This window comes from Chenopodium album, chromosome 1 (assembly GCF_948465745.1).
Source record: "Chenopodium album chromosome 1, dcCheAlbu1.1, whole genome shotgun sequence".
Lineage (NCBI taxonomy): Eukaryota > Viridiplantae > Streptophyta > Magnoliopsida > Caryophyllales > Amaranthaceae > Chenopodium > Chenopodium album.
Window position 1 is genome coordinate 5,829,824 of NC_137834.1, and position 16,016 is coordinate 5,845,839.

The 16,016-nt window shown below is 35.8% G+C and overlaps 1 protein-coding gene across 2 annotated transcripts; it reads right to left on the minus strand.

The window, feature by feature from the left end:
* Positions 1 to 7,694: 7,694 nt before the first annotated feature.
* On the minus strand, positions 7,695 to 15,133 carry LOC145639765 (protein DETOXIFICATION 29-like). 2 transcript variants are annotated; one of them, XM_081691172.1, is made up of 9 exons: positions 14,693 to 15,133; positions 12,077 to 12,272; positions 11,553 to 11,787; positions 10,989 to 11,075; positions 10,828 to 10,884; positions 10,477 to 10,715; positions 9,912 to 10,030; positions 8,006 to 8,092; positions 7,695 to 7,886 (listed from the first exon to the last, which is right to left on the minus strand). In XM_081691172.1, exons 1-9 carry the CDS (start codon positions 15,068 to 15,070, stop codon positions 7,836 to 7,838), a joined length of 1,449 nt encoding a protein of 482 aa, XP_081547298.1. In that variant the 5' UTR covers positions 15,071 to 15,133; the 3' UTR covers positions 7,695 to 7,835. The 2 variants fall into 2 exon arrangements, with proteins under 2 accessions (XP_081547298.1, XP_081547252.1); XM_081691126.1 differs by having other exon boundaries at positions 11,553 to 11,898.
* Positions 15,134 to 16,016: the final 883 nt, after the last annotated feature.

Below are 16,016 nucleotides of genomic sequence, written 5' to 3' on the forward strand. Positions count from 1 at the left end.
TATCCCGGCTCTTCCGGCTGATAACATTACTCAAATAGCTTAGACAAGTGTGGTGGTACGAACCCAAATTGGAATTGAGAGTTTACCTATTGCATTAGCAAGAATTTGTTGTCAGAAAACCGAACCAAAGAGTACCTAATACTAATACATATATATTGTGCTACTTTTGGGGTTAATGACTAAAGATTGGTTGATTGGAAGCGTAATATCGTCGACGAAGAATATTGTTGCTAATAAATGTTGCTTCTTCCATCATCATCTAGAGTTATATCGTGTGACCAAGGACGGGCTACAAATGCAGCATGCGGGGTGGATCAACATCAGGACCAATATCTTCCCAGATCCCGATCTCGATTGTATGACTTGCGACTTTGCCAGGGATTGAGGATACAAAAGCATGCTAGTAAAGTAGCTAGGAGTTGCACCCAATGTATGATTTGCTTGGAGGGATGGAATACACATATACCCGAAGAGCAAAGTATCCAAGTTTAAAAGACATGTGGTCACAATTTTCACAAGGATTGCTGGCTTTCTTGTTGTAAAGAGGCCAACAAAATCTCTTGTCCTAGACCCGAACTCGGACATGACCCAACTTGCAAATGACCTGACCTGATAATAACCTACACATTATTGTCGTACCGAGGTGCATCAATCTGACATAGCCCGACCTTCTTTAGATTAAGGGTTATTAGCAGGCTAAGATTTAATTTGACGCAAAGAAGAATCAATTAATACTAGCTTATAAAGATAGTGATAGTGCAATTTCAACTCAACATGAGTATTTTAATCATGTATTAGTTGTGGATAGTTTATTCGGTTAATTAATAGATGTAGCTTTGCAATCACCATGTATTAGTTCGGGTAGTTTATCTAGTTGATAGACATATTGTTGCAGCACAATACACTATTGTTGGGTTTGAGAAGTGAGGAGAACGGTTCAAGGAGGCTAAGGGGGTGCATAGCTTAGGAGTTTACGCTATGGGCTATTGCTTGGTGTTAAGAAATGGTGGATGACAAAGGACTGACTTCAAATGCACATATCTCAAGATCTAAAAGTGATATTGAGATTATTCAAAATGGAGGTTATAGATCGTCTCAAGATCTTTCCAACAACTGGTCATAAGCTAAATTTGGCCAAGAAACGAGGAAGATATGGCTGTTTTACGAGACGTTTGGCAGGGGAAGTCGGAGCGACCGCTCCTCTCTAGAAAAGCGCCCGCCCCGGTCCATTGGAGCGCCTGCTCCTGTCCTTTGGAGCACTCACTCCACTGGGTTTCTCGGGGCTCTATTTTATCGCGCTTGAGCCTCGGTTTTACGGTCTTGATTTCTCCTTTGTTAGTAACTTATATTATTATCCCTATGATTATTTGCCTTGTATTGGAATATATATACTCTTGTATTGTCATTGTAAGGGAGAAATAAGATGAGGGAAAGATGTAGAGAGAGAAAGCCTCATGTAAACCCAAACACTTAGGGTTTGATTGTTTGAGAGGGTGAGTTTTGGATGGGAGCTTTCATGGTGATTGAAAGCTAGTAAACTACATAGTTCTTCATCAAATTACTCCATAGTGGATTGGTAGGTTTTTCTCCCGGTTCTCGAGCTTCCCACGGTAAATTCTCCATGTCTCATTTATTACTTGTTTTTCTGTCTTCGTTGTTGTTAATTGTTGTTAATCGCAAACTAGCTAGCACGTTCGTAATCCCTTTCAATTGGTATCAGAGCCAAGGTTGTTTTGGCTGTTTTTTAGGGTTAGATTGTATGGTATGCTTGTTGTTTGTGATTGGAAAGTCCAAAGATTGAATTTTTGGTGTTAAATTTCAATTTTGGTGTTGTGGGTGTTCAAAATTTGAGTCTTTGGTGTGGATTTCAATTGGTTGTTAATGGAATTGAAAAGTCTTGAATTTTGAGTTTGATTAACAATGGAAGATGGAGTAGGAGGATTTAAATCTATAAAGTGTTGATGTTGGAGTTGAAGGATATCAAGGATTTCCCCATCTTGATGTCCAGAAGTAAGCTCAACATTGATGGCTATATGTTCTGTGAGAGGGAGGACCATGGAGAAATTGTTGAGGGAACTCGGTTGAAGTTCATGGGACAATTGAGTGGTGCCTTGTAACCTTGGAAAACACATGAGTAGTCATGAGGGGTGTGTTCTTTGCGGAGGCATGGCTTGGTCGGATTGCAATTGAGGAAGAGTCATGGTTTTGGTGTTCCAATGGTGGAAGATGGCCGGGAAAAGCATGTCAAGTGAAGGGGTCTCACATGGGTGTTGTGAGGTTAAGTGAATCTTTGCGGTAGGCATTGTTGGTTGGATAGTCATTGGAGAGAAGCTATGGTGTTCGGTGTTTCAATGATAGAAGAAGACCGGAAAAGACGTGTCAAGTGAAGGTATATCATGAAGGCTCCCATGGTGGTTGTGAGTGGTTAATGCACATGTGGGTTTAGCATGTGTGAGAGGAAAGTATGGATGTTTGTTGAGGTGGGAGCATGGTAGGAGTGTTCCATCAACAAAAGAAAAATGCCCAAAAGGCTTGTGTTTGTCACGGAGGGTGAGTTCGTGTAGAGTGCGGTTGGAGTTCTCGGAGAACTAGAAAAATCCCTTGGATAACGTGATGTTTATCAAAGTTGGTATAGAATTTGATGTTTGCTTCCTTGTTGAGAGGAGGTGTCATTTCCTTGGTGTAGAGGAAATGGGTGTTTTGTCGGGTTTGGTTGAAATCTTGATGTTTGCATTGTCTTATTGGTGTGTAGAAGGTGGTGTGTTGAAGTTGGTGTAGACTCCGATTTTCTTCCTTGGTGTAGAGGAAGTGGTGCTTTATTGGTTGAGAGAAAGTGTTTTTATCAAGATTGGTGTCGATCTTTGTTAAATTGTGACTCGAAATCTAGTAGGGCTGACTTTGAACAATTATATCTCTCAAACTACAACTGATTTTGAGGTGATTCAAGTTGGAGGTAATAGCTTGGTTCAAGAGATTTCCAACGATAGGTCATATGCCCAATTCCGATAAGAAACGAGAAAGTTATGACCGTTTTACGAAAACCCGACGAAGATGGAAATTTGCAACGAGGCTGCGAGCTATAGCTCTATGCGAGTGAGCTATAGCTTGGCCTTATGAGGACTTGCGGCAGGCATGAGCTAGCTGCCGAGCTATAGCTCGATTGTTAGGTTATTCTGGGATAATTTATGAAATATTTCCTAAAATTATATCTTTTCTATGACGGCTATTTGAGTATACTTGGGGAACAATCTTAGGGTTTTATTAGGGTTTCCTTGTGTTATAAAAGGACCCTTTAGTCGATTAATTAGATCATACCTTATTGAGCCATTAGATTTAAGAATCCTTGTATTATTCTCTTGTTTCTTTCTCCATTGTAGTGAAGAAGCTCTCGAATCCCCCACCCATGGATGTAGGTCTATTTTGACCGAACCACGTAAATCCTTGTGTTATTTGTTTATCTTCTTTATTGTTTTTTTTCTCTGTTCTTAATTTCATTGACTTGTTCCGCATTAATCAAACATAATTACACCCTAATTTCATAACAAGTGGTATCTAGAGCCAAGGTTTTAAGGTCTTAAGATTTAGGTGTTTATAGATTAGTTTGATTAAATTATGCCAATGAAATTTGATATTGAGAAATTCGATAGGCAAGTGAACTTTGGCCTATGGCAATTGAAGATGAAAGCCATCTTGGTTCAAAGTGGCTGTCACAAGGCTCTTGAAGGTGTATCTAACAAGCCTTCGGGCATGACGGTGGATACGTGGGAGGAGATCGATTTGGAGACCCTTTCGGCAATTCAATTATGTCTCTCTGATGATGTTTTGAGAGAGGTTGCCAAGGAGACGACTTCTGCGGGTTTGTGGTTGAAGTTGGAGTCACTTTATATGACAAAGAGCGTGACCAACCGTCTGCTACTCAAATCTAGACTTCGTAATCTTCGTCTAGAAGAAGGTAAACCGCTTAAGTCTTATTTAGACGAATTCTTCTCTATTATTATGGATTTGCAAAACATCGATGTTGAGATCGATGATGAGGATATGGCTATTAGGTTGTTGTGTTCTTTACCACCTACGTATAAGCATTTTCGAGATACTTTATTGTATGGTAGAGATGATTCGAGTTTGGAGGATGTTAAGGATTCCTTAACTCAAAGAGATTTAATTGACAATAAATTGGTTAATAAATCTGATAATCCGGCTCAAAATAATGCTTTAGTTGCTCATGGTGGTAATAAGAATTTTGGTAAAGGAAAAGTTTGTAACTATTGTCATGTGAAGGGTCATATCAAAGCCGAGTGTTGGAAATTAAAGAAGAAGAATGAGGAGAAGTCCAATGAGGACAAATCCGCAAATATGGCCAACAACGATGATGATTATGATTATGCACTTTAGGGTTACGAGCTTTGGGGTTGCGGTTTCTACGATCTCTTCATGATAAGTTCCCCTTTGAGATCTCTCGGTAAAACGAGAAACCGTATGGATTTTTGGTATGGAGTCTATGATAGATTGCTTTTGATTTTCGTTTGTAATAAAGTAGCAATCTTGGTTATGCATTAGATTTTGTTCTAGTTATGCTATTTCTTATCTCAATTTTGGTACTTTTGTGATTTACTAAGTACAATTGCAATTTAGAAATTCTTGATGTAATTTTTTATTTTTCTAGAATTGCTTAAGTTTTTTAGTTTGATTTTTTTGAGATGGAGAAGTGTTTGAAAAGAGTTTGGTCAATTTTGATAAGCATGCTTGGCGTCGGGACATTATACTCTCAATCTAGGCCATGTGATGGTTTTGTGTACGGAATTTTGTGTTCGGAGACGCACCGGTTCACAAGTTATGGAAGATGTCCGTTTGGTGATAGCCTAATGTGAGTAGGCTTATGGAGTTTTGTTTAAGGTGGAGGTTTTATGTTTTATTATGAGCATTAATTCTTGTTTTTTGGTTCAAGGTGGAGTTACCTTGTTTTTGGTCGATTTCAAGTCAAGGTGTATATTGTTAAATTGTGACTCGAAATCTAGTAGGGTTGACTTTGAACGATTATATCTCTCAAACTACAACTGATTTTGAGGTGATTCAAGTTAGAGGTGATATCTTGGTTCAAGAGCTTTCCAACGATAGGTCATATGCCCAATTCCGATACGAAACGAGAAAGTTATGACCGTTTTACGAAAACCTGACGAAGCTGGAAATTTGCAACGAGGCTGCGAGCTATAGCTCTATGCGAGTGAGCTATAGCTCAGCCCTATGAGGACTTGCGGCAGGCATGAGCTAGCTGTCAAGCTATAGCTCGGTTGTTAGGTTATTCTAGGATAATTTATGAAATATTTCCTAAAATTATATCTTTTCTATGACGGCTATTTGAGTATACTTGGGGAACAATCTTAGGGTTTTATTAGGGTTTCCTTGTGTTATAAAAGGACCCTTTAGTCGATCAATTAGATCATACCTTATTGAGCCATTAGATTTAAGACTCCTTGTATTATTCTCTTGTTTCTTTCTCCATTATAGTGAAGAAGCTCTCGAATCCCCCACCCGTGGATGTAGGTCTATTTTGACCGAACCACGTAAATCCTTGTGTTGTTTGTTTATCTTCTTTATTGCTTTTTTTCTCTGTTCTTAATTTCATTGACTTGTTCCGCATTAATCAAACATAATTACACCCTAATTTCATAACAATCTTAATGTTTGGTCTCCTTTGTGTAGATGAGGTGGTGTTCCTTGGTGAAGAGGACATGTGTTGCACACATGGGCATTGTGCGTGGGAAAGCAAGTGGAGCAAAGGATGTTTTATTCGGGTGGGAGCATGGTGAGTTAATTGTACCGGGAGCATTATTGAATTCCTTTAGCTTGTGTGTTGCTTTAGGGGGTGTGTTCGGTTTAGAGCATGGTGAAGTGCTTGGAGAACATGGAAAAGTCCCTCGGTTGTGTGATGAGTTTGTCAAGGTTGGTGAAGACTTTGATGTCACTTCCTTGGTTAAGAGGAAGTGGGTTTGTTTTCTTGGTGTAGAGAAAACGGATCTTTGCTATGTTGATTAGCAAAGATGTTGATGACAATGGTTGGCTCATTGTGTTGATGTGATCTCTTGATGATAAGTCGATTTCCGAGTAGGGAGATTGTAAGACTTATGTAGACATGTTGGAGCACAATGAAGGAGCCATGAGAGTATATATGTAGTGTGTTTGTTCTCACACTTGAACCGATCTCCAGGTGGGAGATTGTTGGGTTTGAGAAGTGTGGAAAATGGTTCAAGGAGGCTAAGAGTTTAAGCTATGGGCTATTGCTTGGTGTTAAGCAATGGTGGATGACAAAGGGTTGACTTTAAATGGATATATCTCAAGATCTAAAAGTGATATTGAGATGATTCAAGTTGGAGGTGATTAGGGCTGTTCATCAATCCAAGACCGGACCGGACCGGACCGACCCGAATTGGACCGAAGACCGAAAATTAGAATTTTAAGAACCGAAGACCGGACCGATTAAGTCAGGACCGAACCCGGACCGGACCGAAAGAATCGGTCCAAAACCTGGAGCGGACCGATTAAATCAGGACCGAACCCGGACCGGACCGAAAGAATCGGTCCAAAACCTGGACCAGACCGCTTTGGACCGATTTAAGAATTTTTTTTAAAAAAAGAATACTAAGTTTTTTATAAAGTTTAGGAAAACACAAAAAAAAAAAGTATTGGAAAAACTATATTGTAATTTGTAACGTCATTTTTACGTCTTTTTTTGTATGTTTAGTGCAAAAAAGCTTATAAAGTTAAAATTTTCTAAGCTTATTAAGGATAATTCTAACCATTATTTAAAATTTCACACAAATTTTTAATAAAAAAATCGGTCTGGTCCAAAACCGGTTTTTATAGGGTTTTGGACCGGACCGAAGACTGGAAAAATGAATTTCAAGACCCAAAGACCGAACCGATTAATTCGGTCCGGTCCGGTCCGAATTCAGTCCAGGGTGGCCCGGTCTATTTTTTCGGTCCGGACTGATTTATGAACACCCCTAGAGGTGATATCTCGTCTCAAGAGCTTTCTAACGACAGGTCATAAGCTAAATTTGGCCAAGAAACGAGGAAGATATGGCTGTTTTACGAGAAGTTGTTCGGCAGGGGAAGTCGGAGCGGCCGCTCCTATATAGAGGAGCGTCCGCTCTTTCGAGGATCGTTTATGCTATTCTTCCAGTTTGTTGGAGCGTCCGCTCCTGTCCTTTGGTGCACCCGCTCCTGTGCTTTGGAGCGCCTGCTCCTGTCCTTTCTCGGGGCTTTGTTTTATCGCGCTTGAGCCTTGGTTTTACGGTCTTGATTTCTCCCTTGTTAGTAACTTATATTTAGAACTATATATACTCTTGTATTATCATTGTAAGGGAGAAATAAGAGGATGAGGGAAAGATGTAGAGAGAGAAAGGCTCATGTAAACCCAAACACTTAGGGTTTGAGTGTTTGAGAGGGTGAGTTTGGGGTGAGAGCTTTCATGGTAATTGAAAGCTTGTAAACTACATTGTTTTCATCAAATTATTACTACATAGTGGATTTGTGGGTTTTTCTCCTGGTTCTCGGGTTTCCCACGGTAAATTCTCCTTGTCTCGTTTATTGCTTGTTTTTCCATCTTCGTTGTTGTTAATTGTCGTTAATCGCAAACTTAGCTATCACATTCGGTAATCCCTTTCAACTACCTCAACTGTTTTTTTCCTGATTGATTGATTAAAATGCCTCAAAACTTTCAGATAAAAAAATTTTGGCAAAATTTGTGATGGGTAAAAAGTTGGGAAAAAAAAGAGCCAAAATCCATATCTCAACATCTTTGTATATGGTGTCACATTGTCACTATAATTAATTAATTATGTACGAGGTCCACCCCATTTTTTAATTCTTTCTCCAGCGATGGAAGCCTGTGTCAAAAAAAAAAAAAAAAAAGCCAGGCAATTAATCTTCAAATTAAAACAAAAATTCAACATGATAAATAATTACAGAGTAATTATAATTTTCTTTTCATAAAAATAAAAAATACCTCTTTATTCCAGTTGGTTTTGTAGACTATAAAAATTAGGATTATGGTTTGCACAGTTGTGCCAGATAACATCCCAAACCATATACCCTGCAATTAGATAGAATCTATTGATTATAAAGTTTTATATGTATTTTGAATTCAAATATACAGGCAATTTAAATCTTTACCTACTAAAACAACACATAACTAGTAGTCATACTCATATACTCATATTGTCACAACCCTCGACGATGAAGGGTACGTCTTTTTTTCAATTATATGCACTGGATTAAACTCCCTCCATCTTAAAATAAAAGTCATATTTGCTTTATAGGCTTGTGTTTAAATTAAAGGTAAATGAAAAGGCTAAGATGATGATTATGAAATTGCTGAGACTTTTTAATAAAGTGTGTTATGTTTACCTTAAAAATAAAATCAAGGCTAAATTTAATTAGGTTTAACCAGCTATGATTAGGTCTAATTAGGTATATCTGTGTATATATAAGATAAAATTAGTGCTAATGAAATTCAACATACAAAACGAATGCTTCGTAACCAAACCTTATGTTGAAGCTTGAAGTTTTGATGATGATAGACTTAAACTCAAGCAAACTTAACTAAAGGTTTCTTTTATTGCTTTACTAAGAACAGGTGAAGTAGACCTTGGTGGTGGAAGAGTAGCCTTAACTAAGAAGAACGTGAAGAAGAAGTCTTTAAGAAGGTTAATCAAGATAAAAGAAGAGTTCCCTAACAGGAACTTAGTTCTCTAACAAGAACTATTTCAGTTCCTTAACAGGAACGTTCCCTAATAGAAACTTGAAGACAGCAGGAACTTGGTCCTGGTATGCGTGAAGCCCAAGCAATCCTCGAGTGCAGAATAAATCGGCACAGCAACTTATTTAATTAAGATTTTATCTTCTAGATTGGTTGTTAAATATGTTAAGTAGGGTTTGCACGAAACCTATTAGAAGCGTGACAAGCTGCTTGGTAAATCTAATTAAAACGGAAAAGATAAAAGAAAGATTTTAAGTAAAGATTTTATAATTGATTTTATTTCTTAAAATTCGTTTAACAAAAAGAAATTATTCTTTTTGTTAAATTTTTCTTTATCTTATTTTTCCGAAAAGATTTTATTCTAAATGATTTACATGAAATCGTGTTTTGAGATTAAGTTAAATTAACTTATTTATCTTTTGAAAAACCCTACTTGCTATACAAGTAAATCTTGTATAAATAGTAGAGATCTCATTTCATAAGTTTTTTGTGAGTTTATGCGTGAAGAAATCTCATAGCTTAATTTGTGTAAGTGTGCCAAGCTTATAATCTTGTCATATTAGTTTCGGGTTTCGTGCATTGCTTGCCTAACATATTCTAAGTGTTTTATATTTTGTATTGGTTGGGTTCTTGGGTGAGTGTGTAATTCATACTTTGCATACAGTGAGCTAGCTTCTAGTGTGAGGCTGTAAGTGTACTTTGGGAGTACGAGTGAATCTAAGTTTGGGACTTAGATTGGGTAGGATAGGGCCCTACTGTGTAGCAAGTTCGTTGTGGAACTTGTGAGTAAAGGTCTGTTTATAATAGGTTGTAATTTGGTATTGCCCTATTATAGTGAAGTAACTTGGTTTTGGAAATCCCTTAGACAGGGTCGAGGTTTTACTTCCAGTTGGACCCTGAAAGGTTTCCTCGTAAAATTTGTGTGCATTTGCAAGTTCCTTTAAGTTTAATTAATTTCCGCAAAAAGTAGTAATGGAAACTCACCTAAAATTCACCCCCCATCTTGTAGTGCTCGTCTTAACTAACACCTTATGTTGTACTTCATGTTATGTAATGTCTTTATTTTTTTCGGACATTACATATTAGTGTATGGGATTGATAATTTTACGCAATAGAGCACGTTTAAATACAGTCCTAGAAGATTAAAGTTTACCTTGACTCCAAAATCAAGAGCATATCCCAGACTAAGGCCCAAGGGAATGCCCAATATGTAGTAACATCCCACGTTTATGTATGCAACAAAAGCTTGCCAACCTGCTCCAATTGCCACACCTGTGAACACCCTCACCAAAAAAAAAAAAAAAAAAAGTTATTTCTTTAATTGATCAATTATATGTTTCCTACTTTACTTTTGAATAAAGTACTTCAATTTCATAAAATAATAATAAAAAAAAATAAAAAAGTGTATGTTGTGAATTGTCTGAAAAAAGAAAGCTAAAAAAACAATCAACAACCACAAAAATGAAAGATAAGGGTCCAAACAAGCTAAGCTAAGGAGTATTAGTTTAGTGTAATCAAGATATGAATCATAAAAGGCGACGTGGATTTGGCCACACAATTGAAATCTTATTAGGCAAGGGCCAATGTAATACAAAGTATATCATTTCATCGATTCTATAAGTATAGTAATGACTTTCAAGCACACGTGTTTTTAAATTATGTTTTCAGTATGTTTGAAAAAGAAAGTACTCGTAAAACATTTATAAGTATGCACGTACCTGAAAGAACAGGTTGAATATTGTTGACCGCGATGCTAAGAGCCAGAAGAGGGGTGAGGTTGTACACAATGTCTTGTACCTCTTTACTGCTGGTAAATACTGCCGGATAATTGCTTCGGTAGATAATCAATACTAGTGACATAATTAAACCCACTAATAATGAAATTAATACGGACACTAAGACGGAGAATTTTGCTGCTCTTGGATGTGCTGCTCCAAGTTCATTTGACACCCTTACACTACACAATAATTATACAAATTAAACTCGATAAATTTTAAACTATAACCTCAACTAATGTACGTCTAATTAGTTATCGTAATGGTTTCAAATCATGTACGTAAATGGATTACCTTACTGCTGCATTGAATCCCAAAGCGACCATAACTGTCCATCCTAATATGTTAACACTGAAATTTGTTTCAAAGACAAGAAAAAAAATTCGTAATTAGATCACCATTATTATTCAATTTGAACTAAATTAATAGATTTGTATAGCCAAGGTTTTGCTTACCAGACAGATAATGCATCCACAGAAATTTCAGCATTCTTCAAATATCCGGCGAAAAGAATGAGAGCCATAAAATACCAAGTTTCTAAGCTGCACACAAATATATTTCAAGATCAATAATTTAGATAAATTATAAACCCTCCTTATGGCTCACAAATAATACCCTTTAGCTTTGTAACTAAAAGTTAACAGAGGTAGTACAGAGTATACAAACAACACAAATTCTTATATATGGCTGGCCACACAATGATTATAGGGGTTATTTTGTTAGTGTAATAGAGACTACTTAGTCAGTGTTAAAGGGGTATTCTCGAAGCGTTATAGGATTTGTTACTCGGTAAATGTTATAGGAGTTACTCGGTCAGTAATACAAAGATTACTTGATCGGTGTTATAGGGGTTACTGACTTACTGTATTTTATAAGTGCTCACATGGTGTGGCCAGTCACACACAAGACATTCTGATGTCGAATTGGTCACTAATGCAAATGTCTCATGGTATAATTGATAAGAATGATAAAGAATGCAAAGTACTCGTAGCTAGCTAGAAGTCATAAAAAAATATTACCATAACATCACTGCAGAGGCAACAGATAGCCTAACGAAGCCCCATAAATCTTGAAAAGCCTTCCAAGAGAACCCACTCCAAGCCTGCCCACACCTCCCACTGAAAATGTACACTAGCTCAGCCAACACTATGAACCACCATGAACCATTCAACACGATAGCTCCTCCAAAGAGGCCCCATCCAAGCTTGAGCATGAGCAACCATGAGAAGAACGCGTGTAGGACCAGTGACACCCCTGCAATCACTGCCATGGTCATCACCTTACGTTGTGCTTGTAGGAACTTTATTATAGGAAATACCATCGCGTATGCAAATAGTTGTGGGATCATCCATAACGCTAACCTGCCTATAAAAAACTTAATATTTGATTAGTGAAAATCAAAGTAGTTCGTATTTAAATTAGTTGATTAAAAATCTACGAACAATAAGTTATGATCAGTAACAAGTTTGCAAGGTATTTACATAAAATTAGGTAGGACGTAACAAGTTTAGTTACGTAAGTAAAAATTGTTACAGGGGCGTACCTGCTGCCTCGGAAATGGCAGAAGTCTCCCCAATAAGCCTCAAAATTTGGGTTGCAAAGATGTAGAGTAGGCTTAATAAGAGGGCTGTAGAATTGAGGATGACCCATGACCTTTGCATGTAGATTCCTAGCATCTCAACTTGCCCTGCTCCAAATGCTTGTCCACATAGTGTCTCTAATGCACTTCCCATTCCAAGCTTCAAATTTGACAAAATTGTGTTACGTCTTATGTGTATGCTTTTATTTGACTTGTCGAATAATCTATTAATCCGTAATTATGTGTACATGTCTAATTTCTTAAGAATAAAGTAAAATGTTGTAAAAAGAATTTCAATTAATGTCATTTCTTAAAAATTGTTTTTAAGTTATGCCAATTTAAAATAATCTCAAATTATATTTTGCATACTTGAATATCCATGCTCGATTTTTATGTCAACTTAAAATAATCTCAAATTTTATTTTACAGAAATGAATATCCATACTCGACATAGATACGTGTAACGAACGTGCCTACGTGTCTAAGTATATTTGGCTATTTATGATTTTATTAGTTTTAATCTATGATAAAGTGTGTAGTTTACTCATATTTAAGTGTCGACACGAAAACAGAAATTTGAATATGGAGTAACATAGATTTCAATTTTAAGGAATGGAATGTCTTATTACTCTATTAGGAATGTCTTATTTGAAGACAAAGTTATACGGAATATATTAGAATGTCACATTGAATGTTAATCATCCCGATCTAACGAGTAGATGGTGGTCTCTCTCAATGAGGTCACCAATTTGAATATTTTTTGTATTATACGGAGTAGTTAATTTCGGGAAAATACAAATCAAATCAATTATTAGCTTTATATTTACGACAACACAATTACCTCACGTCCTCACTACCTCAGACCTCAGACCTCAGACCTCAGTGCTCAGTTGCACACACGTGGAATCATTTTTGGCCAATAATTAATTATTGGAATAATAACTATTTACTAATTGATTAAAATAACTGATTAATTAATTGGAATTACCTTATCCTTTTGCTGTCACTCTTTAATTGTACCACCAAAATTCATTCTTTTGTGGTACTCCTAATTGGTGAAAGATTTTCTTACTTTTTACAAAGTAGGTGGCATAAATGATAATTGCATATACAGTCTTTGCCTTTTTTTAATCATTTTTTTTTTGTTTCATTAATTTGATTTTTTCATTTGTTTTATGTTTCTGTAATTATTCCGTAATTAGTAACATGATGCTACGTACCAAAAAGAACACAATTATATTTATTCTTTTTTTGAAAAAAAAAAAAGTAATGCTACACTCCCGTTTTTTTTTTTTTTTTTTTTTTTTTTTTTTTTTTTTTTTTTTTTTTTTAAGAAAAGTAGACGGTGTATTAATTAATGGACAAAGTGTCCGAGAGTACATAAGGTGAAATATTCGGGGGACAATGATCCACCCAAACTTGTTCTACACTGCTAGGAAAAAGCTTAGCTAACTGATGAGCAACGACGTTGCTACACTCCGTATTTTGTTAAACGAGAAATATGTTATTTGATTTTTAATTATTGACAAATTAAAAAAAAAAAATGTTTATGCTTTCAATTTATTTATCATAAATGTCAAAAGAAATATTGTTTTACATGAGCATTCCATTACATATGTACATTTTCAAGGACCAGCTCAGGGTTGGTTCTAATTTACTAAAAGGAGCTGAACTGAACTAATTGGAGGTGAATTGAAATTAATGTTTTGTGAGAGAAGAAAATTAGAAACTGAACTGAAAATAAGCTGAAAAGAACAGGCCCTCAATATAGTCTATTGGACACGTGATCAATAGTCGTCCATCAGGAGTCAAAAACCTCTCTTTATCAATTAATGAGTCATTATTTCATTAAACAAGGAAATAAATATCATTTGAGCCCTATCAATAACGATACATCCCTCGTTTCAAATTATATGAGACGCATTTAACAAAATATCTTTTTCAATAAATACAAAATATCAACTATCGTATCAATTTCAAAATATCGACTTTTATAATTTTTTACTTATTGATAATAATTACGATTGAATTTATGATTTGACAAACGTAATAAAGAGAGATGAAACGAATGAAACACATAATTAACTACTTTATAGAATTTGGGCCCGGACATGCCCGGAGTCATTACATGTAATTTGCAGTTATATATGAAGTATATGTTAAATTTATAAATCAATTTTCAGTTGATTAAATTTTACTTTTCACATTGTCAATTAGTGTACCACATTGTAAAATATTTTATGGCATAGCTTTAATTAAAGTTTGAGGTTGTGATTCAAAATTCAAATGTTGATAAACAACCACCTTTACGATTTCTTATTGTAATTTGTAAATTGATGAAATAAAATGAAACACAATGAATCACGTAGTACATGAACAATGAAAAACAAAATATGATAAAGAGTACCCATTTCACTTAATTATGACAGGGAATTTTATTGAGATTTGTGTCAATAAAACACAGACGCAAATAAAATAAATTTTAAATTCTTGCACAAAAATCAAAAATTATACCCAATATGATATTAGAGACAGAGGGAGTATATATATATATATATCGGACAGTGTAGTGGTACGTACCAGTGCACCAAAGGAGAAGCCGGCGATGACGGAGTTTTCGACGGACACGGCAGCAAGGTCGAGCGTACCAAGTTGGCCAGCCAAAGTTTGGGTGATAGCACCAAGGGAGTATTGACATATACCCATGAAAGTAGCAGGTGCTGCCAAATACATGGTTTTCTTAAACTCTATCCAAAACTCTCTAACAAAATCTTTTGGTGTTTTAATTGGTGGTATGTCATCCTCTTCATCTGCAACGAATGAATCGACATTACTAGGAAGATGAACATAGCCACCATCGCCGCCGCCTTTCGACGATGCTACTGGTAGACGATGGTGGTTATCGGTGGTGGTAGGTGGCAGCAGGGGCTGACGTTGATTTGTAGTGTTGTTTTCCATTTTACTTGTGAGAGGAGAATGAAGTTGTTTGGAAATTAATTAGGATGGGGTGGAGTAATGAGAATCAATGGTTTTTTTAGAGTAAAGGTAACAATAATAGATGTGGTGGGTACCAATGATCTAAAATCATTTATTTCTCTAACGGCGGCTACGATGTGTAAACTTTTGTGTGTATGTTTATAATATTATGGTGGATTTTAAATCGGTTTTAGTATTTTTTTTTTCAAAAGAGTAAATAAATTCAAGTTTATAACAAGGAAAATTTGTAAATTACCACCCAAAAAGGGGTCCTAATTTGAAATTACCACCCAATAAAAATTTTATTTTAAATTACCACCCATTTAAAATAAAATTCTTTCAGATTACCACCTTTTTATGTTTTCCGGTTGAAAATCCGACTGTGGGTCCCACCTTTTTAACTTCCCTTTTTTTTTCTTTTCTTCGACCTAATGTTCTAACTGTTGCATTAAACTCCATACTCTTCATCTCTCCTCAATTCCTTTTGTTAATCTAACAAAAAATCATCAATTTTAATTTTTCCCTCTTTCTTCCTTTAATTCTCTATATCATGTAGGTTACTTTTGCCTACTTCATATTCAAGGTCAACAACAACACTCATATACTTAAATCTGAAAATGTACTTATTCTCCTCCATTTTTGCAAGACATAATCCAAAAACAAACAAAAAGAACTAGCTTACAACTTCATGCATCAATGAATCATTCAAATCATTCAATCACAAAACACAGCACATAAGATACAATTATTCAGCATAATAAACAATTGAAGAACAAATTTGGACAACATCAACTTCAATTAGCAGAATTCTAACTAAATCGCACAATTAATTGCAAACAAATACCCTAATTGCAAAAAGCCCCAAATTTTATTGCCTCAGTAACCCTAATTACTAAATTAGGGAAAAAAAACCCTAATTTACGAAGTA